Below are 26,126 nucleotides of genomic sequence, written 5' to 3' on the forward strand. Positions count from 1 at the left end.
TCCTTTCGCAGTGCAGTAGTTGAATGCACTGAGATTTCCTTTTCATTCGCCTCTCTGCTCAAGTTCAAGAAAAGGAAATTTCTCTGCACCGTCCGTCCATCAATTCCCTTACCCAACAATTAACCTTAGCACCAGAAAGGAAGAGCCACTTGAGACTGCCTGTTTACCCCGGGCGGGCGGAATTCGGATCCTTATGGGAGTACCTAGAATCACGATCAGCATGGTTTCTCAGTGGAACTAACTGCCCTGGAATGCAAACAGGTTCCATAAAATGCAAATCACATCTGGTGAACTCCGCAAAGCTTTTCGAAGGAGGTGCGAAGTAATTAACTTTGTTTTATTGACCCATTCCCTTGCGGGTGTTTCGAGAAGGATCACAACGGGGAGGATATTTCTTTAAACGTAACGTTGTAGAATAAAATAAAGTCAAGGTTCATTTTCAACTTTTCGTTTAAGTTTATTGATTTTTCCTGGCAAGGAACTCCTCGAAAATTGAGTACAGCTTAAATATTTCTTAGATTTAATTTGTTCTAAACTAGCTTGAAACTTAACGTATATAGAAGTCACTGGTTGTGTTGTCGCCTAACAGATTTTCGCAAATCGCTCCTCTAACAAACAACTATCTACTATTAACAAAGTTTCCTAAGGCACAAAGTGATTAATCATTATTGTTGGAAACAAGCAAAAAATGACCGACTACAAATCTATACTAAAATTATCCCTCTGACTCATCGTCCTAATACCGCTGGGGGTTTGACTAGATTTCATGTGTGTGGTTCCGTACGCAAAAAGAACTAAAAACTGGCCGTTTGCAGCAGTATAACTCGCTAACAATAGCCCCCTTACTAGATAGCTAGATTTAGTACAGTCTGTTCGTTTTCCGGATGCCGGCAAGTGGCCAGCGGCGTTCGGCGGGATTTTGAACTTGCGCAATCGAGACTTAGCTGTCCAGGCTGAAGCTCCCTAAGGTCACGGCGGTGATTGCTGTCGTACGCTTTCGGTTCGGTCATCCGGAATTTTCATCCGAAGCACGGTTCGAATGAAGATTTTTTGGCTTTTCTGTAAGTAGATAAGAAAACGAAAAACGTTAGGTACCTTTTTTAAAATCGATTTTCCAAAGGCTATTGTGTAAGTTTGAAAAGATTTGATTTTTTTTCTCGTTTGGAAGGATCCAAGACACGAGAAAAGAAACCTGAAAAAGGACGGAGTAAAGCAAACAGTCGATACTAACCTCAAGGCGATTGTCGCACAAATAAGATAAAATTACTGCTGCTGCCACCAGGTTATAGCATCAAGAAGTTCTTCGTCTTCAGGGTTCTGCGGACTCATCTCCTCATCGTAAGGACTCTGATACAGCTCTGTCTTGTACACCGGGTGGTTGTGAACTGCGTGGATATAATTGTTGTTCCCGCTGGGGCTTAAGCTGGTCATTCCTGGTATAATTATTTGATGGTGCTGCTGGGGTTGTAAGTGATGTTGTTGAATCGAGGTTTCCGAGGTGTAGGAAGGAGTCGGCGAGGCAGATGGGTCAACATAAATATCATAGGGTTCATGCTTGAAGGTAGTTCCGCCCATCTGACTATAGATGATCGTTCCAGAAGACGAACTTTCCGATAAATGTGACGGGGCTGGTGATGAAGCGGTCGAAGGTTCCGACATTGTACCGTAATAGGAACTAGACGAAGATACCTGACTTAAACTCTTCTGACTGGTATTTTCACTATTTTCATCCAACATGCGCTGAAGGTTTCTAATATACTCGACTGCGATGCGAAGTGTATCCACTTTGCTCAACTTTTTGCTAGCGCCACGTCCTCCATTAGTTAAGGCCGTAACGACGGTACCAGGAATGTGCTGGCGCAGATTGGCGAATCCGTTATTGACCTGCTTGACACGATTTCGCTCCCGAGCATTGCGACGTTGAACCGACACGGTTTGCTGGGGAGTTTGAGGGTACGGAAGTCCACAATAGGCATACTTTTTCGATGCACTAATATTAGTTTTAAGACCGATATTCTGCGGAAGACTGGTCACCAACATTGGAGCTGGAGCAATCGGTCGTTTTCCATGATTATTGGTCGGCTTCTGCTGCATCAGAATACAATTATTCGGCAGAATATTATGAATGTTTTGTCCAAGCGCCATGCTTCTCACCGCTGCTGCCATAAAGTCACTATCGCACTATGATTGCGCGTAATAATGTTCTAAATTCCAAGCGAATTGCTCTCCTTCACTAGATCCTCCTTCGATCACTGTCTGCTTCGAACTGATCTCAACACAAAGTCCAAAAAAGCAAGTTGCTGTTTCTTTTTACACGTTGCTATGGCTAAAGCCCACACTTGCACTACTTGTTTCAAAAGTTTATCGATGTTTCAACGGCGGAAGCTACTCCCGAAATGATACCTTTTCGTCCTAAGCCCTTGCATTTTGTACACTCTCGCTCAGGTACCTGCTCCGAACAACCTCGCCACCAACACTTATTCACACACTCACGCACAGGTCCCGAAGTCCTTTGCGCCTGTCTGCCCAATGGAAAACACATGTGCAGCAGCATAGCCAGGATCCCTCTACCACCCTCACTCAGCATAAGCAACATACGGGAGAGAATAAAGAAATTCTCTCCCGCATCACAACACCACTACTCGTAGTGGCTTAAGTTTTATGTTCCATCGAACCCGAAGTAAAACCGATCGTGAGCCGAAGACGGCGGCACGCGTGCCACTCGCCCGGCAAGTCGCATGGCCCATTCAGCTGCCCTCGCATTCACTCACCTGCCCCGGCAACAGCTTTGGCTATCTCACTTTATCTCGACTAGTGTACTGCACACACATGTGCAGCGGGCTCGATGCGGTATCTCTTCCAGTTATCCCAGCCAGTGGGTGAACGGGTGAAGGGGATACTTCCATCCTTCTTGCACGACCGATGGAATAGGTTACGGAGCCTTCGGCTGGTAGTGTGCGGGGCAGATGTGCTTAGTGTACAGACAGGGCCAAGTCGCGCGCGCCGATCACTTTTGAGTCGTGCGACGCAAAAGCTGCGTTTTTTTTTCGGCTGGGTTTTTTTTGTTATTTTTATTTAGCTCAGCTCGAGGGAGAAGAAACGAAGAAATTTGATAGCATGAGGCTGCCGTTTCGACTCACGGTGATCTGTGTGTGCGTCGAGAGAATCGCGACGATCCTGTTGCCGCTTGGTGGGTGCCAATGTGTAGGTCAGGATCTCATATCGACAGTTGCCGGTGCACCTTGGCGGAGGCTGCATCGCATTCGACAGATGCAGATGTGAGACAGGTTGCTCTGTCTGCAGTTTGGGCTAGTGGTGCGATGTTTATTAGCGATCGATGTTGAGTCATTGACTGCGCTGATCAGTTACCGTTCGTGTTTAGTTAGTTTAAATGAAATTTAAAATTTCTAACATTCTGAGTCTTGGGCAGCATAATCTATTGTTTATCGAAGCACTACCCTGCAGATTAATTGCCATTACGTTGGAATCCTCTCTAGTTAACCCTTTATAAGGCAGTGGCAACTATATTGCCACCAACATTTCATATTTTTTCTCAATAACTACGCGACAACAATTTATTTTTCCTCCACTACAATCATATACTTATTGGAAGGACTTCATAATTTTTTGGACCTTAACAAACCCAAAATGACGATTTGAGAACAGTTTGTATCTCTTAAGATGGCCAATGTTGACCAGTTTTCAAAATATAAGCTAAATCTTTCTGTAAAACTTACAAGTCACCAAATATTTTAAGATAGATATGATTGCTAGGATCATGGGTTTACATGTAATCTATAAAAGAAAAACCCTATGGATTACTCACAAATATATCAAATTATTTTGGTTACCGATGAATTTTACTCGTACTGGTCTTATTCATACAACACTTCTAGGTTAATATTTGTGAAAAATAAAATTAACCATTTCATAAATTTTTCTAGACATTTCTTTGCATTGAGAAAACAGCAGATACTATACAACTTTGTCAAACTGATCGCAGTGGCAGATGCCAAATTGAACGCTTTATGTAGTCCATTTTTTCAAAATACATACTAAATTTTAAATATCACAAAATCTCATAGATGAGAATGCACTTAAAAGGGCAAATTTTTTAATGTCATAATAATGGACATTCTCGAATCTGATACGGGACAATTATGCATAACAATGTACTACAACAGAGGCAAAAATAGTATATAAAATGTTTGTCTAAAACAAAGGTAAATGTTTTGCCACCAGCTTAGCGGGCAGTGGCAACTATATTGCCGCCAAGATTAACTATTATTTTTGAAAGAAAAACATACGTACGTGTATGAAATGACGTAAACTTTGATTTCTATTCAAGTATGCATTGATTCCTTGTTCAATTTTCACGGCCTTATAAAGGGTAAAGAAAGAGCAGAAAATGACCCGTTTTTATGCATCTCCGATTATATGAACGCTTTGTTACAGACTAGCAGACATAACACTATGAGGGAATTCCCTCAGACAATTTTTGCAGAACACTAGATCCACCTTTTATTCACGGTCCCAAACACTCATTTACTGTGTGTACCGATGGAACAATTTTTCACTAGTGGAATACCCCCCATATGCTTGTTCATATGTCAGTGGCACCATAATTTCAAATGTGGTCACATTCCCAACTACAAATATATTTAAAATGACCGTTACAGCGGGCGAAGCTTTGTTGTTGAGTGTCATGTCTGTTAGTCTGTGCTTTTGTGTCCGATTATATTACCTTTTATACTGCGAATTCAGGGCCATAATGATTCAATTGTATTTAGTTGATCTGTTGTGCTGTTGGGTTGTAGTCAAAATTCAAGAGTCAAAGAGAATTGAAAACTGAAAAGCTTATTTTTATATGGATTCTCAAAAAATCAATATTAATGAATTGGTACACTTTCACACATTTATGCTGATTTCGCCCAGTGTTGGTTCACTACAAAGTTGACAAAATCTTTAAAAATTACGGTTTTGAGCGAAAATTTCACTAACTCAGATCCAATGTTTACAATTTTCACATGACTATGACATTTTCGATCAAACCAGAGATGCCAGATTTGCAGACAAGTCTGCAAATTCGCAGACTTTCAATTTAAGCTGCACATTTTTTCGATGACGCAGATATTTGCAGATTTTTTAGTTTCGTTGCAGATATTTGCAGATTTTTTAGTTTGGTTGCAGATATTTACAGATTTTTGAATATAAAGGCTATTGGTTACACTAGCTTTCCTGACATATTTGACATCGTCTCGAAGATGCATGAAATTGTTTTTGGAAAACCGCACAACTAAAACAATATCAGAGATAATATTAATAATAAAGTTTTCTACTTTTGAACCTGCATTACCAGCGTATTTTTAGATTGATTACGAAGAAGATGCGGTTTGTTTTATGAAATTCGTACACTTTTTACTTTTTAATGACAAAAATGTGTCATTTTTTGTAGATATTTCGAAATTTTAACCTTGAAGCGTCCAGCAAATCAGCGGAAATATTATACCCAACTTTGCACTATGGTTCCTCCACGTCGGATTCTTGCAACCCAGGAACAACTTTACAGATAGTGCTTGTTTCATACATGTACCACCGATTTTTCAAGAGAAAAGTGTGATTCGTTACGTGTGTTATGAACGCCGTCAATGTAGCTAGAACAACATTTAGAAAAAGCGTATTCTAAAATGTGGATAAAGAAAACTATTATTAGAGAATTATTGCGCACTTCCCACCAACCTGGACTCCGCACTTTTAAAGTGCGAGTGATCTCAAAACTGCGAGCTGTCAAAAAACATTTAAGTGATAGAGAAGTTCTTTCATAGACAGACCAGTCGAACTAACCAGTCTATGAGAAGAATTAAATGGAAGAATGGTAAGTGCGCAGTGCGGTTAGAATCCAGTTTTTAGTGCCACAAGCAATAATTTATTCCTGGAAACTGTCAGCAAAGTTACATAAATCGTATTATAAATATAGCTGGAAGTCGTTGTCCTTCCTAAAATGTTTTGGTTTTCTTGTTGTGTGAAGTTTTGTACTCGGTAAACCATTGGTGCTTTTTTCTTCAAAAATATAAATGAAAAACATTTTGGCCAATGAAAGTAAATCACCAAGCTTAACAATTCGTGAACCTACGATATTTTGTTTCAAGTTCATTAAAAACGCCAAGATTTCTAGTATTTTGATAGGGAAAATAAACAATATATGTAGGATTTTCTACTTAGTTAGCAAAATTAGCTTTGAATAGAATTTGTGTGCTGTTATCAGAACCGGTAGCAAACAGGTAGTGCTCGGATTCAGCATGGGAGCCGCCAGGAATGTACAATTTTGTTCGACTCCTTTGAGCGCAACTAAAACTCGAATCGAGTCCCCCAATTGTTGCGGTACCATTTGACTCAATGCGTTGAACAAAGATGGCAGACGCTACTCTAACCAACAGCTTCAAATGGGTACGGTGCAAGATGGAGAGAAAGGTGGGAACATTTGACACTTTTGAGTGTATTAGTTTCATGCTTGCAAAATTAAGCATGGCGGCCGGGGCTCTTGAAGTAAACATAAACATCCGATCAAGCATCCGGATTCTTTGGCGCACGATGAAAAGTGAAAAAAGGCCGAGCTTCACCTCGGATCTATCGATAAGAACACTTAAGGACACTTTTTACCTAAAAACGATTAAATTAACGTTTAACGAACCGAAACGAAACTAATGCCAACAGAAAGGCCCACTACGTCACTTGTTTGTGCTTTTCTTCTTCATATCGTCTTGTTTTTTCGGCTTCATCAAAGAAAAATGATAACCTCACTCACACACAGAAAAAAATGTGCACACCTGTATCCGTCTTGGGTACGGTGATATTAGAAACATGGCGAAAATATGCTCATCACCCTATGTACTGCTGTTATCACATTGGCCGCAATCGACGCGAGTTTTTGACAGCCCGACTTTACAGAATGAACCATACAATAAAAAATAAACCACTCGCTATTTTTTCCTATTTCTTACCTTAAATCTGCGATGAGACACATTTTTTCGTCGTTAGAAGTTCAATCATTTCAATAAGCACCAGTGGCGGATCCAGGGGAAGGGTCCTGGGAGTCTGGACACCTCCCGAAAATTTTCAACTTGGTGAGAAATTTTAAATTAGTTTGAATTTTATATTAGTTTCAAGCTCAAAATTCAAACCAAACGCTATCTGGTGTAGCGGGTGAAAACATGGAGTTCTTTTTTATTCGTTTAATTGTTAGTTATCCGCAGGAAAATCTAATAAAATAATAAGAAAAACAAAATGCGCAAGATATGGTACGTATGCCAAGATATGCATTTTCTCTTGAATTGATGTGAATGCTTTTATTTTGGAAGGACAACATCAACAATTGGAGATGGTACTATTTCCATGGATGTTGAATCAACGTTGAAATCGTAGTCTCGTCGAATACATTGATTTTAATAGTCAAGATATTTGCCCAAAAAATTGTGTCAGATTCCTTCAAGTTAAGTTTTGGGTTGTTGAACAGCGCTATAACTTGGCTTCTACTGCTTACTGCTGCTTCGAACATTTAGGGACACTTTTTTATCTCGGAACTATCGATAAAAATAATTATGACTGAACCGAATCAAAACCTCTGGCAACAGAAGAGCCCACTACCGTTTGTTTATGTTTTGCCTTTCTCATATAAAGAAAGGCTATGCAATCACTGTAAAAATCGACTGTTTAACCGAGGCCCGGAGGGCCGAGTGTCATACACCATTCGATTCAGTTCGTCGAGATCGGCAAATGTCTGTGTGTGTATGTATGTGTGTGTATGTGTGTGTGTATGTGTGTGTCATTTAAACTCACACAATTTTCTCAGAGATGGCTGAACCGATTTTCGCAAACTTAGTTTCATCTGAAAGGTATAACGCTCCCATAAGCTGCTATTCAATTTTTAGTTGATCCGACTTCCGGTTCCGGAGTTACGGGTTGAAGAGTGCGGTCACACAGCAAATTCCCATATAAACTGGTACCACCATGATGTTCAAATGATGTAAAACATATTAAAATTGATGTAACATTACTCTAGTTTGCGGGTCTGGATCACTAATGATCAATCAAAGCAGCTTTGACCACATTGGCCACCTATGACGGTTCATGACGCCCCCGGGGAACCCGCCAAGTTCCTAAGCTAATATCACACCCATTCCCCAACGAATTCTCTACCGGTTTTTACAAACTTGATTTCAAATGAAAGATACAGTAATGCCATTGACTGCTGCTGAATTTCATTCGGTTCTGACTCTTGCTTCCGGAGTTACAGGGGTGTTAGTAAGGATACACTGGAATTTCCCATATAAATCGGTACAATCGTAATACCTCAGAGGCTAAAAACTATTGAAATGGTCACCAAATTACTTCTAATCGCAGATCTAGATAACTGATTGCCAATCAAACATTCTTTGAATATATTGTCCACTATCGACGATTCCGGAAGTCCGGAATTCCGGGCATATTCCACAATTAAAGTCACATCGGTTCTTCGGTGATGACTGAACCGATTTTCTCAAACCAAGTCTCAAATGGAAGGCAAAATATGCAGTTGAGTATTACGTCGCCGCCCCTCCTCCCCCCGCCTTGCCCGTACACCTCCCTCTTTCATCACTCCCCTCCCCTTGGACCACCCTCACGCCCGCATTTCCTTCATCCACCCCGTATACCGAAATAAGATGAAGGATTTCTGACGCATCCTCCACTCTCACTCTACTAACCCCCCATTCCCTCCACTTTCAAACCCATTCCACCAACATTTCAAAATATAATCACATGAAGATAACATTGAACTCATGCTGATTAAGGTAATTAAATACTATTCTTTTGCCTTTCTCATATAGAAAGGTTATGCAATTGCTCCAAAAACCGACTTCCTAACCGAAGCCAGGAGGGCCGAGTCTCATATAACATTCGACTCAGTTCGCCGAGATCGCAAAATATCTGTGTGTATGTATGTGTGTTTGTATGTGCGTATGTATGTGTGCATGTGTGCATGTATGTATGTATGTATGTATGTATGTATGTATGTATGTATGTATGTATGTATGTATGTGTGTGTATGTGCGGATTTGTTAACAAAATGTCCACATCGGTTTCTCGGAGATGGTTGAACCGATTTTTAGAAACTAAGATTCAAATGAAAGGTATACTATTCTCATAGGTTGCTATTGAATTTCATTTTCAACCGACATCTTGTTGCAGATTACGAGTTGAAGAGTATGGTTACAAAACAAAATTTGTTGATTTGTCCACATCGGTTTCTCGGAATTTTCTGAACCGATTTTGACAAACTTGATTTTAAATGGAAGGTCCATCAGCTGCTGTTGAATTTTGTGTGGATCCGAGTTCTGGTTCCTGAATTACAGGGTGATACGTACGATCACGCAACAAATCTCGATTCTAACGAATTCTGCGATGAATGTAAAAAGGTAAAATTTTTGCCTTTCTCAATAGAAAGGTATTGCAATTGCTCTGAAAACCGACTTTTTAACGGAGGCCCGGAGGGCCGAGTGGCATATACCATTCGATTCAGTTCGTCGAGTTCGGCAAATGTCTGAGCGTGTGTATGTATGTGTGTATGTATGTATGTATGTGTGTGTATGTGTGTCTGTGTGTGTGTATGTGACCAAAAATGTCACTCATTTTTCTCAGAGCTGGCTGAACCGATTTTGACAAACTTAGTCTCAAATGAAAGATACAACGTTCCCATAGGCTGCTATTGAATTTCTGATGGATCCGACTTCCGGTTCCGGAATTACAGGGTGGTGAGCACGATCACGCAGCAAATGTCGATTTTAATAAATTCTGCAATGAATGTATAAAGGTGAATTTTTTTTCCAAAATATGACCACAACTGCTTCGATTTGTAGTATTAGGTCACTAACATCCATTCAAAGTCTTTTTGGCCACATTGGCCACCATCATCGGTTCTGGAAGCCCCGGCGGAAGTATCTAAATTCAGAATAACAGTCACATCGGTTTCTCGGAGATGGCTAGACCGATTCAACCAAACTTAGTCTCAAATGAAAGGTGTTGCGCCTTCGTAAATGGTTATTTAATTTCATCCCGATCTGACTTCCGGTTCCGGAGTTACAGGTTGAGGCGTGCGATCGCATAGCAAATTGCGATTCAAACCGATACTCCGATGAAAGCAAAAAAGGTAAAAATTTCGCTAAAATGTCTCTCAAACAACTTAAATTTGCTGTTCTAGGTCACCGACGGCCAACCAAACTTTCGTTGACTACATTGACCACCATAGACGGTTCCGGAAGTGCCCGGGAAAAGCGGCCAACTTTCAAAATTGACGTACTCACATCAGTTTCCCGGAAATGGTTGGGCCGATTTTCACAAACACTGTCCCAAATGATAGCTATAGTATCCCTACAGATGTCTATAAAATTTCGTACGGATCGCTTGGATGCGTCCGGAAATATAGACTAATCCATCCGGTCACATATGAAATTCCCATATGTGTGTGTGTGTGTGTGTTAACCTTCCTATCTCCCACTAGCTGGTAGTGATTACAGAAAAAAGATGTTTGCATGTATTTAAACATTCATACAAATAACTTGGTTCACGGATTTAGGAAGGTGTTAGCTCAATTGACTTTCCGATGACCCATTTCGTGTACAGTGCCAGACATGTTCCGAGGTCATCGTTCCATCAACTAGCCCCGCCTTACTGTAATGTATGTATCAATTGGATTGTAACATTACAGTAAAACTTTCGATTCCATTTAAGCAGGAAATCGACGCGTATTTATTATAATGGTTCAATTTGTATATATAACATAACACATGTGTACTAGAACTTACCAATTTTCAGTTTTCTACCTTCATTCCTATCTCCCATTTATGTCTCCTTTAACTCTCATCCACATTTCTTGAATTCCTGCTTATTTAAGAAAGAAAAGGTGGAAATAATTAAAAAGAACCGATAGACTCCGTGTTTTCCTCAGCGCTTCCGTTTCTCCTAGTCTGGTGTCACTGCCTGTTGGACTTGTGTAAGTTGTTCCATTGGAGATCTCCAAGGAGCTATAATTGGAGGAAGATCTGACTTCTATCCAGAAGTATCAGTTTTTCACATTAATAGATTATATGTGACATTACAAAACAATCCCGTGTATAATGTAACCATTTTTTGAACATTTATATGTACATATACACACATAAACACATACACATATAAACACACATGTATACATAAAACCGATTTAATCCACCCATCAGTGGGATGAGACACCTCTCATACATATAACTGTTGTATTATTCATTAAATTGCCAAACGCACGCAAAGCTGGCAAGCAACTATATGTGAGACAAGCACAGCCTCGAGTCCTGCACGTATAACACGTATAATAAACTGAATAAATTAAAAAAAACAATAACAAAACAAACCAAAAATCAAAACAATGATGAAGAAAAAAAAAAGTTATTTATAAAATGGATAGAATGATCCATATAAATCAAATTAATAAAACAAATCAAATTAGCTCAAATGAAAATCAGACAATATTAAAAAAAGTTATGAAATTAAGAGAGTAAACTAAATTGTTTCAAGCTAACTAACTGTCATCCAATAACTAAAACCCAGTAAAGTTCAGCCGGAAATGAACTGGAATTCTGGCCGGTTCCAGTTCGTATTCCGGCTCCAGTGCAACAACCGATTCTAACTAGAATCGGTTGTGTCACTGGAACCCGTGTACGAACTGGAGCCAGCCAGAACTCCAGCTCATTTCCGGCTGAACTTTACTGGGAAGAACTGACTAAACCGAATTATTAAAATGAAGAAACTGAACAATATATGAACTGGGAAAAACTAACAATTTAATAAAATGATTAAAACAATTGAAACAAATAACATGAATAAAACAATAAAAAAAAATTATTGAATTAATAAGATAAATAATATGAATAATGTGGATAACACTAACCGCCATGTTTGAAAAATGCAAAAACAACCAAGTCCATTGCAGCCGCCTTTAAAGCACATTCGCAAATAGCATTTGTTCCTAGGGGCAATTAGCACAGGCGAGTTGAGTCAAACGTCAAACTATTTAAATCGTCTGACGATCTTCGTCCGCATTTTTTTTTTGACCGGGTACTGACTCCATTCAGATATCCGAACCGGTTCCGGAATGAGTTTAACTGGGAATCAGAGGAATCGTTGCATCAACTAGTCAAGTTCAGATGGCGCTGTCGATGCTAAGTGGGAACATTTTTTTGGTAGCTCGCTCGAGTCGCGCACATACATAGTAAAATAAATGAGATGTGACGATAAAATCACTACGTCAAATTACACTATTCCAACGATATTTTTGCCTACCAACACATAACACAACAGGAGAAACGACCTACCGAGCGATTAACTTCGATTTACTATTAAATATACTATATTTCACTGCAAAATGTTGTAAACTATGGGAGGAACACAAAATCACCCCGGTCACATATGAAATTCCCATATAAGCCGGAACTAAATATTTTTTCAAAGGGGGGACCCCATGAAATTTCAGAAATCAAATTCGTTTTTGATGCCAAACATCCTTAAAATGCATGAAACGTCGAGATTTTATGTTATCTCGAAATTTTTTTTTATGAAAATCGACTTTTTGGGACTGCCGATTTCGCACCTTTTGGCCTTTCTCATATAAAGAAAGGCTATGCAATCACTGTAAAAATCGACTTTTCAACCGAGGCCCGGAGGGCCGAGTGTCATACACCATTCGATTCAGTTCGTCGAGATCGGCAAATGTCTGTGTGTGTATGTATGTGTGTGTGTGTATGTGTGTGTGTCATTTAAACTCACACAGTTTTCTCAGAGATGGCTGAACCGATTTTCGCAAACTTAGTTTCATCTGAAAGGTATAACGCTCCCATAAGCTGCTATTCAATTTTTAGTTGATCCGACTTCCGGTTGCGGAGTTACGGGTTGAAGAGTGCGATCACACAGCAAATTCCCATATAAACTGGTACCACCATGATGTTCAAATGATGTAAAACATATTAAAATTGATGTAACATTACTCTAGTTTGCGGGTCTGGATCACTAATAATCAATCAAAGCAGCTTTGACCACATTGGCCACCTATGACGGTTCATGACGCCCCCGGGGAACCCGCCAAGTTCCTAAGCTAATATCACACCCATTCCCCAACGAATTCTCTACCGATTTTTACAAACTTGATTTCAAATGAAAGATACAGTAATACCATTGACTGCTGCTGAATTTCATTCGGTTCTGACTCTTGCTTCCGGAGTTACAGGGGTATTAGTAAGGATACACTGGAATTTCCCATATAAATCGGTACAATCGTAATACCTCAGAGGCTAAAAACTAGTGAAATGGTCTCCAAATTACTTCTAATCGCAGATCTAGATAACTGATTGCCAATCAAACATTCTTTGACTATATTGTCCACTATCGACGATTCCGGAAGTCCGGAATTCCGGGCATATTCTACAATTATAGTCACATCGGTTCTTCGGTGATGACTGAACCGATTTTCTCAAACCAAGTCTCAAATGGAAGGCAAAATATGCAGCTGAGTATTGCGTCGCCGCCCCTCCCCACCACCCGCCTTGCCCGGGCACCTCCCTCCTTCATCACTCCCCTCCTATTGGACCACCATCACGCCAGCATTTCCTTCATCCACCCTGTATACCGAAATAAGATGAAGGATTTCTGACGCATCCTCCACTCCCACTCTACCCATTCCCTTCACTTTCAAACCCATTCCACCAACATTTCAAAATATAATCACATGAAGATAACATTGAACTTATGCTGATTAAGCTAATTAAATATTATTCTTTTGCCTTTCTCATATAGAAAGTTTATGCAATTGCTCCAAAAACCGACTTTCTAACCGAGGCCCGGAGGGCCGAGTCTCATATAACATTCGACTCAGTTCGCCGAGATCGCAAAATATCTGTGTGTATGTATGTGTGTATGTATGTATGCATGCATGTGTGTATGTGCAGATTTGTTAACAAAATGTCCACATCGGTTTCTCGGAAATGGCTGAACGGATTTTTACAAACTAAGATTCAGATGAAAGGTATAATATTCCCATAGGTTGCTATTGAATTTCATTTTCAACCGACATCTTGTTGCGGATTACGAGTTGAAGAGTATGGTTACAAAACAAAATTTGTTGATTTGTCCACATCGGTTTCTCGGAATTTTCTGAACCGATTTGGCAAACTTGATTTTAAATGAAGCTCGCTCGGTCCGTGAGGTGCTGTTGAATTTTGTGTGGATCCGAGTTCTGGTTCCTGAATTACAGGGTGATACGTACGATCACGCAGCAAATCCCGATTCTAACGAATTCTGCGATGAATGTAAAAAGGTGAATTTTTTTTCCAAAATGTAAACACAACTGTTGAATTTGTAGATCTAGGTCACCAACAGTCACACTGGCCACCATTGACGGATCCGGAAGCATCCAAATTCAGAATAACGGTTATATTGGTTTCTCGAAAATGGATAGATCGATTTGATCAACTTAGTCTCAAATGAAAGGTGTTGCGTCCCCGGAAACTGATATTAAATTCCATCTTCATCCGACTTCCGGCTCCGGAGTTACGGGTTGTGGAGTGCGATCACATAGAAAACTCCGATTCAAACCGATACCGCGATGAATGCAAAAAGGTGCTCTTATATATATTTACCAAGTGTAATAAGAATGAAAGACATTTCCATAATGTTTCATTGTACGAACCAGCTATTAAATCATAGTTTGGAGAAATGAGAAAGGCACAATTGCACCTCTAGGTGGATTAAAACAGGTTTTTTTTCTTCATATCCGTTTGTTTTATCGGTTTTATCGAAGAAAGATGGCAACAGTACTTATACTTGGAACAATCTGACATCCTGCACCGTCTTGCCCGAAAACATAACCGCCATTTTCATTTTATGCAAACCAAAACAAACGAAATGGTCCAGAAATGTGAAATGCATTCCTTTCGAAGTGTCCAAGGCAAGAATTGTTCAAAATCATTTCGTAGTTTCCTGCACGACGCTGATCGGTGAGCAGATACATTGTAGGATGTTGCCAATTTAACTGGTCCGGCGTAACGAATCTAACCGTATGTATGCAATGGATTCGAATTTTTCGATCCGCGGAACTGACGGAAAAATTCAACTTTGGCATGGTGCAGGATTTACGAAAACTGAAGATACGCTTAGGCCATATTCAATCTAGATATATTTAATGATCCGTCGCAACCCAACAGCATCGCCAAAAGGGTCATTTTCAGGACCAAAAGAATTAAATTATATTTTCCTGCGGCGATTGCTCATTACCATCCAGGACGAAGCATCCACTGGACAATTGGAGACCCAGCCAATTTTCAAGCGATTGAGCTTTCTACCAACCGGAACGTTCCCCAAGTTGTAACAAAATTAAATTCTCCCATAGCCTACATACTGAGTTTTTACTTACAGAAAGCGTTAAAAATGAAATCGTTGATGCGAATCGATCCTGATATTGGCAAGGAAATGTTAGGGGTTGTGTCTCCGTGATCTAGATCCAATGATGACCTCGATAGCACAGCCGACTCTTTAAAAACAGGCTACATAGCCTTGTGCTTATAGTAAAAGTAAACGACAGCCTGGAAAATAAAATAAAGAGTACAAGATATCTCCGGGAATCCAAATGAGCGACGGCAAGGAGGAGTAAATAGAGACAAAAATCAATCATACGACCAATTGACGACAAAAATTGTTTTCTTCACACGAAAAGAAAAACAATTTTGTTGTTGCCTAATTTCCCGTAACAATAAATGGTTGTGTTGGGTTTTAAAATGCAGTCGTAGCTCTGCATTCTTTAAATTTGTCAATTGCAATGATTATGCCATGGAAAATTGAAGTACGTGACATAGGCGATTTTTCTATTTCGCTCTTCAAATATAACAACTGCAACAATGCTCCTACCTTTCATCTACTATCTTGCAATTGATAAGCGGTGTGGGCATTGTTGCCAGTACTTCCATTCAAAAAAAAATTGTCCCATGGTTGTCAGAATCACAGATGTCGCTTGTATGCCATGGGCGGTGTTTTTTTAGAATTTTCTTCGAGCTGTTACGTCTGTTTGTCTGTGCGTTAACCTGCCGGAAGTCGCGCTAGTGAACTGAGTGCACGGTGCTCTGAACATCTAGCAAAATCGTCTTCGGGCATCAGCGGCTGCTCGTCCGGTGGGACATATGCGCGACTTCCGGAGGGTTAAAATAAAAGAATAAAAAGTTCAACTTTTAACCGACCTCATCATATATAAACCCTTAACGAAATAGTACGAAACCCACTAATAGGCTCATTATCCTACATTAACACCACATGTGGCTTATGTCGATCAAAACGGAGTGCGCTTTGTCTGATTTTCAAAAAGCGTGATATAATCGAGGGTGATATAAACAAGTATTGATATAAACGCATAGTGATATAATCGAAACATTACTGTATTAAAATACATCGATACTTAGAATCAATACTGGTATCGAAGGCAAGTACTGATACATTCGATATCATCGTAGTCGTGGTACTTGGAGGTATCGCCGTTCGATTCCACACTGTTACAGTATTTATATTCTGCAGTAGGTTTTGTATGCAAATGTTTTGCTTTGCTCTTGCGAAAATAAAGATCAACAATCAGCTGATCAGAAAGTCTCATGGATTACCTAATAATGAGGAATATGTGCAAACGATTGATCATCCATCATATACTCGATTTTTTCATCAAATGCGATTGGTGCTCCAAATATTTCACCAACTCAAATGCAACAACCGAATCCGAAATGGTTGAGTCTGAATCGGTGATTGTATTTGACTCGGAAATCATTCCAAAATCGTTCAGAGCTCCGAATCAAATTCTTGAACCTATTGGTTGCTTCGATTCATTTCGATGTCATGAACATTGTATCGATATCGGCAGGAGCGGATCCAGAAAAAAATGCGGAGGGGGGCCGAAATTTAGATTTTGAAATATTCATTATACAATACGTTATATAATGTGATATGTAATAATTAAAATCAGTTTTGGTGGTCGTATCTGGTTTGGACTGATTTTTAGTTTAGAACGTATTTTAAATAGAAACTATTTTAAAATTTCTCAAGAAGTTAAAAAATTTCGTAAAGTATCGTACTTGTGGTATCGATATCAAAAAATCGAGTATCCGAAACATAAGTGTCGATTCCGTACTAGTATCGGAAGGATCGCAACGTCATTAATGACGAATGAGTGCGTAAATTGTTTGTGGGGAATTATACACAGGTCGCGATGGTGTAAAGAATATCACAAACCTTCACAACCTTCGATTTCTCGCGATTATTTTGCAAACATCGCTGTACAGGAAACAAATTCTGGGAATAACTATCTTCGATTCCAACGGGAAGAAGATCTGTAAAAATCACACAATCATAAACACCATAAGGCACAGAAACTCACAAGTGCAGATCGATGTTCTGATTCCAACGATACGAATTGACGAGTGCGATCACACGTGAACCTCCAACCTGTACTTTTTTAACTAGTCGGAATATTGTCCTTCTGCTTCGACAAACTTTGCAGTCGATTCCATGCTATTGACATTAAGATTCCGTCTAGCTCCAAATCTATTAAAATTGTGTGGTAACAGCTTATTTGGTACTTCAGAATAGCTAATAATAACAACCTCAAACAGTAATGACCTTGGTTATATGACTAATTTTTTATCGATCCTATTTTATTGATAACCAACATTTTATTACATTGCAAATTGCACATTTTTGTGATTTGTAATTCAAAATGTTTGTTAATTTGATAGCCACCTAAGGGAATACTCTTCAATCGTGGGACGCCATTTTATTTGGTTTGAATAAGCTGATTTCTTTGCTTATTTCGTGTATATTTAGCGAGCTATCCGTTTAGTTCTGTTCGACAATTGCCCGCACATTATTGCTATCAGTAACTTTAGAAAATCATATCTCAGTGAGTCGATTTTAAGTGACTCTCAGCAAACTGTTTTCCAGTCTACAGCAATCAAACGTCACTTTTACCGAGATTACAGGAAAAAAATGCGAGATTTCAGCTATGCAGATTTTAGTACAACGTGCAAAAAACACTAATTCGCTATATATAACAATGTATTAGGGTACTAATCCATAGGGTACTTAGTGTGCGTTCGAAGTACGCATGGTTTTGTCTAAGTCGAATGGCGGATGTTGAATCATGAATTGATAATTCACGAGAAGTATCGTATACATTTTACGACAGTAATATCAACACCAAGATCATATGTTTTATTGTCATATCAAATTGTTTACTTTTAAACCACATTCAATATACATATTATTGGATTTCATTGTTATCTCATATGCTAAGCAACATAGCAATTTGTATATTATTAATTGCTGTGTTTATCAAATGGATAATAATATTATGGCTTGATTATTGTCTTATGAGGTGACAAAAACAGGAGCATCTTCTCTATCTCTTATGAAAAGTTTGTAGTACCAATGTGTGGCTTTTACGGCCTAAATTTTGAATACCAAGACATTTGAATATCTATCATTTATTCAAGTTGGAAAAACCGAACACGAAACTGAAAAAAGCAATTTTGTCACTCTTTCCAAAGCCGGGATAGATCCAATGCGATTTAAAACTATTCTCATTCTGGATTCAAATTGGAAAGCTTCTGCCAGCTGGAACTGGCTGGCTACAGCACGAGCAGAAATCGTATATCGTACTGTCGGTCGACTGCCAAAAGGCCTATCGAAAATGTCTACACCTGGCAGCACCACCAGCACTGTAGGTACATTAGCATCAGAAACGAAAGCAACAACAAAAAAACAAAAATATCCAAAATGAACGAAAATTTGCTTCGCGAACCCACAAGAAAACTTGAAAGAATGGAAGAATTGGCATTGATGCCCTTACGCTATAGTAGGAAGGTCCTTTTTGCTGAAATCTTTCTCGCCTGCGTCAGAATATGCACCGGCAGCTTTGCACACACACAGTCCGCAACCTGATCCTTTCGTCTCCCTATTCCGGAGTTGGAACGCACGCGCGCACCCATTGCATTGCCTACGCGCCGCCAGTTGCAGGAAGAATACACAAACAACAGTTTTTTTTCCCTGTCCTTATTCTACTATGCCTGTGCAGACTTCGCGAACCGCACCGGGAAAAAGGAAAACGGGAAACGGGAAGTCCAGATGCGTGTGTGTCTCGATCCCGAAAACAAAAATCGGGATCAACCAATCGGTTTTTCGCTACCAACCCAGACGATTGCTGCTCAAGGTGCACCTTTTCGGCTGGCTGCTCTAGATCTGAGGGCGAGTCAAAGTAGGTACGCGATAATTGCACAACAAACTCCAGCTTTCCGCATCCGGAAGAAAGGGTTCATCTGCTGTATTGAGCGAGACATGAGTTATGTGCGTTTATTGCAATTCCGATTCTTCCGTCATCATAATTTCGGTGCAAAACTTTATAACCGAACGAGAATGAGTTTAACGTTGAACGTAGTTTCTGCGGAATTTTTAGAAATATTGCATCCGGATTTGTAGGTACACTTGTTCCGATCTACGTATAGCGCATCCGGATATAATGTTATATTTATGCCAATGAAACAATATACTCTCCGGATGTTTCGTAGTGCACTAATTACACAGCATTTTGATATTTAAACGAAATTATCTTAGTGGTTCAGGCGGACGTACGTGGGTTTTCACGACTGAAAATATATGAACTTTCACTGCTTTGTTGCTTTATCATGTCCGATTGAACTGTAGATGCAATTTTTTTTAATTACAGATGTTTTAACCTTAGAGTTATTCGCCTCTTTTTCGGGTTAGAGAACTATCTTTTGGAAAATTCTCTAACCCTATGTGAGGGGTAGGGAATCGAACCCAGGCGAGCTGCGTACAAGGTAATCGATTTACCAACTACGCTATGCCCGTCCCTCTGAAGAAGCAATATATGTAACACATATGAACACTTTCACAGAAATTATTAGATGCGATTGATGAACTTTTCTAGTCATTCCTAACATAACCTAAACTTGTTGTCAGTACAAATGTTCATTAAATTGATTAACATTTCCAATAGCTGTCGCTCATCACTCTGACCAGGACAGTAAAAATAATCTATAGTGGTTCCAGTTGACGTTTTTGTTCCAATCTAATAAAGATGCGTGGCACCTAAAATTAATAATTCATAAATCTTACATGTGTCGCTCTACACCTTAGTCGTTCCATTTTGGCACCCGTCACTAAATTCTTATATTTTTTAGAAGTTAAAGACACATGAGAAAACGCAGGCGAATCAGCGAAGCGAAGAACAACAGCAGTGTAGAAAAATTATCAAATGACTAATCATCACATCAGACGGGCGTTTCCTGCAACAAAGTTTCAGACAAACCTTGCACACGCACAGTATACGATGAGTTTAGTTTGCATAATAATGAAAAATTTGATTAGTTGGTTTTGCATATCAAATTGGTCCGGTTACTTTTGGCACCATCAGTGGCGCGATCCAAAAACCAAAAATCCTAAATTAGTTTATTTAAATTGATTAGCACGGACCCAATATTGATGAATTACTTCCAACGCCTGAAATAAATTTTTGGCTGATTCTACTATTATATGGAAGCGATGGTCATCAGCAGACTCCTTTCAATTCCACGAAACAGCTTGGTTGAAATCCTTCACTAATCCAAGGGTGTGAAGTCACAAAGGACTGAGATATCGCATTTCATTATCCTGGTAGCAGGCCGCACGGTAGAAGAAAGTTTGGATTCGGGGCTCTAGCAGGATCATGTGTCTCGAAAATGTACATTGAACCTTTCTCTCGGATTGTTCCCCATAAGATGAGCTAAGTTGCGAGATAATCTTCACATTCGGTTTGGACGCATAAGTGTTAAATGTCATTCTTAATGGGCACGTTCCAAATATTGCATAATAGGCTGGGCTGGTTCTTCTCCTTAGATGATATATGCGACGGGTTGATTGATTCCAACTGTTTTGGATTAGGAGAACTAAGCGATTTCCAAATGAAGTATTTCCGTCCGTTAGTTGCTGGCTCATCCAACCGGCTTGCAGTACGTTTTATCAATATGAATCGACGAGCCCTTCAAAATTTACTTTCAAATATGCGTATAATCCGTGTATGAGCATTTGACTATAGCGAACTATTTTTTAACATCAGTTTTAGCCATTCAATCACCGGCACACTAATTATCATCTTCATTATAATCTACCCCACAACTAATCACTGGATCGAAATACCAATAAATAGTGCTTTTCGATCACCGGAAAATTGTTTCTTAAACTACTGGACAATGCAGCCAAGTTAAATGTCCGAACATCTAACTGCAAATGGAACTAAATCGTTCCGGAAGTTTGCCTCCTAAGAAAATTGCTTCCTGCATCCCTACCAGTTCCGCTTCGATACCTACCACAGAGTGCGGACTTTTCTTTACAACCATCAAACTTATGGCAAATACAAGTAGGACCTCGCGCTGAGAGCGTGACAATTTCCCATTCGATTCGCGCCAAATTCGAAGGTGTCAAAAAAGTATTTGCTTTTTGCATTGTCACTGTCCAGTGGTGCGAAACGGCAAAGAAGTATGATCTGTCGCGTAATCCTCTTGTTCGCCCGATCGTCGATCGTTTCATTCTTTCTCTTCGCCCAGTTCGGTAAGGTCAGGTCTTTGACGATTACCTAGTAAGATAGCAGGCAGTGCTAGGAGGGTCCTAGAGAATGGGAAATGGTACCTGAAATTGTAGAAGAGTACGCAAGTTTTTGGATTCTTCTGCTTTTTCCGAATGCCGAAAATCTTCGCAAGGTTCGGTTCGAATTGTGCAACAAAGACGTGGGAAAAAGAAAAAGAAACAATTGATCGTATCCCAGCACTTGGATCGCAAGTTTGCGAGCAACTTTTATGAAAGAAACCAACAAGATCTTATGTGACAGCTCTGGGCGATGATTCATGATTGAAAAATAACAAAAGACGAGAAAAGAAACCTTTAGAACTACTTTTTGAGGTTTGCAACTATTGTTGTACAAAAAGTAATAAGAGTTGTTTCTGAAAAACGAAATTGGTAGCTCGTTGATTATTTCAGCAATGTTTTGATTTTATCTGTATATATCTTTGAAGCATGCAGCAGAAAATCAAGATCAATCCCGAATCAATCTCTTTAGTGACATATTTTTATGCTGCAAAATGCAGCAAAATTTCAAATATTTGAAACGAAATTTGAAGAAACAATAGCTAGGATACAATTCGTTGGATTGCAAATATACATCCAATACATGTTCCTAATGCAAACAACACATTGCTTCATATTCCTAATTAGAATCATTACTGCATCATAGACCAAATTTGGTGAATCCATTATACTAACAAAACTTAATCCACAACGAAACAAATTGAATTAGAATTATAAAAGTATTATAAAAGTATTAGTTAATTTTGTTTGCTATTCATTTGCCCAACAAAGCGCACAGTACACAATAATACTTCATTGGTGTTTGTATCTACGAACTTCTGTTTCCACACACAGTGACGCTATTTTGTCTTCAAACAACTCAGTTTTAAACACACTATATGGAGGTATACATTACACTTGTTTACAAGAATACGTACTTTCTCACGTAGCGAAATGCTATAAAATTTTCGCTCGTTCAGTTATCGATACAGCAAGGAGTGTCAATAAATGGTTTATGTTACAATGGTGTAGTGCACTGGATTTGGTGGTGAGCGTGACCGCAACTCATTCCAGTTGGCCTGGGTTAAATTCCAGCCGAGGTCGTGTTGAGATTTTTCTGAGGTGAAAAAATCAATGGTCGTCACGTCTTCCCATGAGTTTGATGGATCGATATCTAGTCCAGATAGTGGAGTCACCTCTCTGGCGTCAGTAAAGAAGAAGTAGAATCTAACTTCTATACTTACTAACACAAATATCCTCCTCCCGTGATACTTGTGGGAGTGGCGTAGTAGGGTGGGTTCTGCTATAGCTGAGGTGTACCAATAGTTGCAGTAGTGGGTTTATACGCCTAACTAAGGTACCAACCATCAACAAATATTTTTTGATCGATTCATCGCACTGAAATTATGCGACAATAAAACTGTTATCCTTGAAATTTGCTCAAATAACTATTGAAAAAAATGATTTTCTTTGAATTTTGAGCTCCCTTGCACCTATAGTTGATATAGTGTACCTATAGTTGCAAGTCCCATAAGAAATCAATGGGATTTGCAACAATAGGAACCGAAATTAGCGATTGCACCACTATTGGTACATGTGTGCCTATAGTGGTACAAGCGGTTTCGAATACATACATTCGTTATTAAACCTTATTTATATTTTTCCTATGAAGTAGGGATTGAAAGCTTTCGTTTAATGTATTATCATTGCCCACAGGTCTATTCATCGATTTTTTAGCAAAAGTTTTCCTTAGGTATGCGACTATTGTTACATCCACCCTAGTGTAATACGGCCTCTAACAAAAGCAAGTATCGGACTAACCATTCCTTCCTTCCCTTTCCTTCGGCGATCTACGTTGGAGCTTGGCCGGCGTGGATTTTGAACAATAAACACTTTAGGATTACCACGAGTTGCACATTGAAAGATATTTCACTACTTCCAAGCATAATTATCTACTTATTCCCTGATCGATAACGGAGCTGCAGCCAGGGATGGTCGCACAAACTCAAGCTCAAGATCAATTGTGTCGTGCACTGGATTTGCATTTCCCAGAAGAAAAAGAAACAACGGAAACGGTCAATTGACACTTGTGCTCGAATGTTAGGGTTCGTCGCGGTGCGGATGTGGGCTGTAAATGGATAGTCCGCACCACAACCGCAAAAAATAATAAAACCGCTCCACTTACCGCAACCGCACCGCACCGCGCGGTAAATGCGGTAAAATTAATGTATTCTTAAAAATTGTGTTGAAAAATTATTCGTTTATTTTGTATAACCATATATAATAAAATCTTATTCTTATTTACACGAAAATTTTGACGGACTTCTCAGAATGTAACATTTATGAAAAAATTAAACCTTGTAAGTTTTATTAAGAAAATGCCGTACATTTTTAGACAAATACTTTCGAAACAAGGTAAAACATTGTCATTCCTCTAAATATTAGTATAGCATTGAAGTCTTATGAAATGTAGCTGTATTTCATTATTAACGTATGCGGAATAAAATTTGGACAAAATTCAAAAGGCAATTTTTTTGTAGAAAACCATTTATTAAATGTTCTCTCTGTATGAAAACATTTGTCAGCCTATTAACTTAATGTAGAAAAAAAATTGAGCCCATTCGAGAAGCTTTATGATAGTTTACAGGAACTTTTTGCAAAGGAGTCAAAAAAATTGATGTTGGCATATTCTTAATTTCTTTCTTAATTTTGATTATCACGTTTGTTTGTTTTAGGTCGAAAATTATTGGCATAAACTCTCTGCTTCAAATTATTCCAGAAATCCTCATTTGGGCGAAGTTGTGATACATTTGGAGGTTTATCAGCCTTTGGTACAAAAGGTATGCCGTAATCCTCCAATGCGCCAAAACTTTTTTTTGCATTATAGCTAGGTGCCAGATTGGGCTTTCGCTGCCATTTCGTTCACATGGTATCTCCTAGCGGGTCGAAATTAATACTGGATGTTTAAAATAAGTGTGCCTAGAATATGACGTTTAGTATGATGCCTTGCAACCGATTGCATTTTTGTTTTAATGCTGGACGCGTTGTCCGAATTTCATTCCGCATACGTTATACATACAAAAACGTTCTTCCGCAGCAATTAATAGTAAAACTTTTAATTTAATTATTCTTCAGGTATTTTTTTATTCATTTCGTTTATCTGAGAGGCACAAATGCGTTAGCTTGGCGGTGCCAAATTCTTTTGTTTTTACATTTTGGATATCTTAAAACTAGGAGTTTACAATGCTGAAATATTTTTTTACGCAAGAAAAAAAGTTTACAGCTATCTTCAGACTAGAAATAAGATTCAATATACAAGAGAGGGCCAAAAGATTTTTTTTTATGAAAAATTTTAAAACAACGGATTCAGTTTGATAAACAAGAGGGGGAGTAATAGTATTTTACGAAATATTTTACAGTTATCTTAAAACTAACTATATAGTTCAGTACACAAAAGGGGGAACAAATATTTATGAGAAATTTCACAGATATCTTAAAACTAGGGATACAATTCTATTTACAAGATGGAGCAAAAGAGATACAATAAAGAGTAAAAATTTCAAATTTGATTTTTTAACGAAGACTTATGCTTGGTCAAGATATTCAGAGGGGGGCTTATTTCCACATCAGCGTAGCGTATCAGCAGTTGTATCAAGGACAGGAGAGAGAAGGCGTATGGTGACAGAGAAGAAGAGCAAAACTTGCAACTTTCGCTCAAACGGGAGATCGGCGAAACAAATTTGCGCCTCAGTCTAGTAAGTCGTCAAGTACCGAATTGGCGGATGGTATTCTTCAGACCCGCGTGGAATCCTTCAAAAGTCATCGGACATCGAGTCGCTCTCGCTTCAGTTTCCTTCTATGCAGGCGTAGTGGTAAGGGCGACGGCGGTTACATAGTTTAGGGAATACATAGTAGGGAATTGTTTTTTGGGCTTCATCGCACGATGAGCCTCGATAGAGCTGAGGCTGTCCGAGATGATGAAGTAGTGATCTGTGGGCAGAGTGTCGATGATCCCAAGGGTGTACTCAATAGCAGCTATTTCTGCGACGTAAACTGAAGGGGGATCATTGAGCTTGAATGAAGCGATAATAGTATTATTGAAGATACCGAAGCCAGTGGACCCATCGAGATTTGATCCGTCAGTGTAGAATATTTTGTCACAGTCGACTTCTCGGAATTTATTATAAAATATATTGGGGATCACTTGTGGGAGTATGTGATCCGGTATTCCACGAATCTCTTCCTTCTTGGTTGTGTCGAAGAATACAGTAGAATCAGAAGTATCTAGAAAACGGACATGGTTGGGGCTATACGAAGAAGGATTGATGCCCTGTGCCATGTAGTCGAAGTACAAGGACATAAAACGGGTTTGAGAATTAAGCTCGACGAGCCTTTCGAAGTTTTCCAATTATTGTCCGGAG

At 39.1% G+C, this 26,126-nt stretch overlaps 1 protein-coding gene across 1 annotated transcript; it reads right to left on the reverse strand.

Annotated features, from left to right (window-relative positions):
- Positions 1 to 629: 629 nt before the first annotated feature.
- On the reverse strand, positions 630 to 2,364 carry LOC131676382 (achaete-scute complex protein T3-like). The gene is made up of 2 exons (XM_058955450.1): positions 1,232 to 2,364; positions 630 to 1,059 (listed from the first exon to the last, which is right to left on the reverse strand). The coding sequence occupies exon 1, from the start codon at positions 2,164 to 2,166 to the stop codon at positions 1,264 to 1,266; it is 903 nt and encodes a 300-aa protein (XP_058811433.1). The 5' UTR covers positions 2,167 to 2,364; the 3' UTR covers positions 630 to 1,059; positions 1,232 to 1,263.
- Between the last annotated feature and the right edge of the window lie 23,762 nt (positions 2,365 to 26,126).

This window comes from Topomyia yanbarensis, chromosome 1, assembly GCF_030247195.1.
Source record: "Topomyia yanbarensis strain Yona2022 chromosome 1, ASM3024719v1, whole genome shotgun sequence".
Lineage (NCBI taxonomy): Eukaryota > Metazoa > Arthropoda > Insecta > Diptera > Culicidae > Topomyia > Topomyia yanbarensis.

Coding starts and splice junctions, on each gene's coding strand:
- LOC131676382 (XM_058955450.1), bottom strand. CDS start 2,166: ATGGCAGCAGCGGTGAGAAGCATGGCGCTTGGACAAAACATTCATAAT.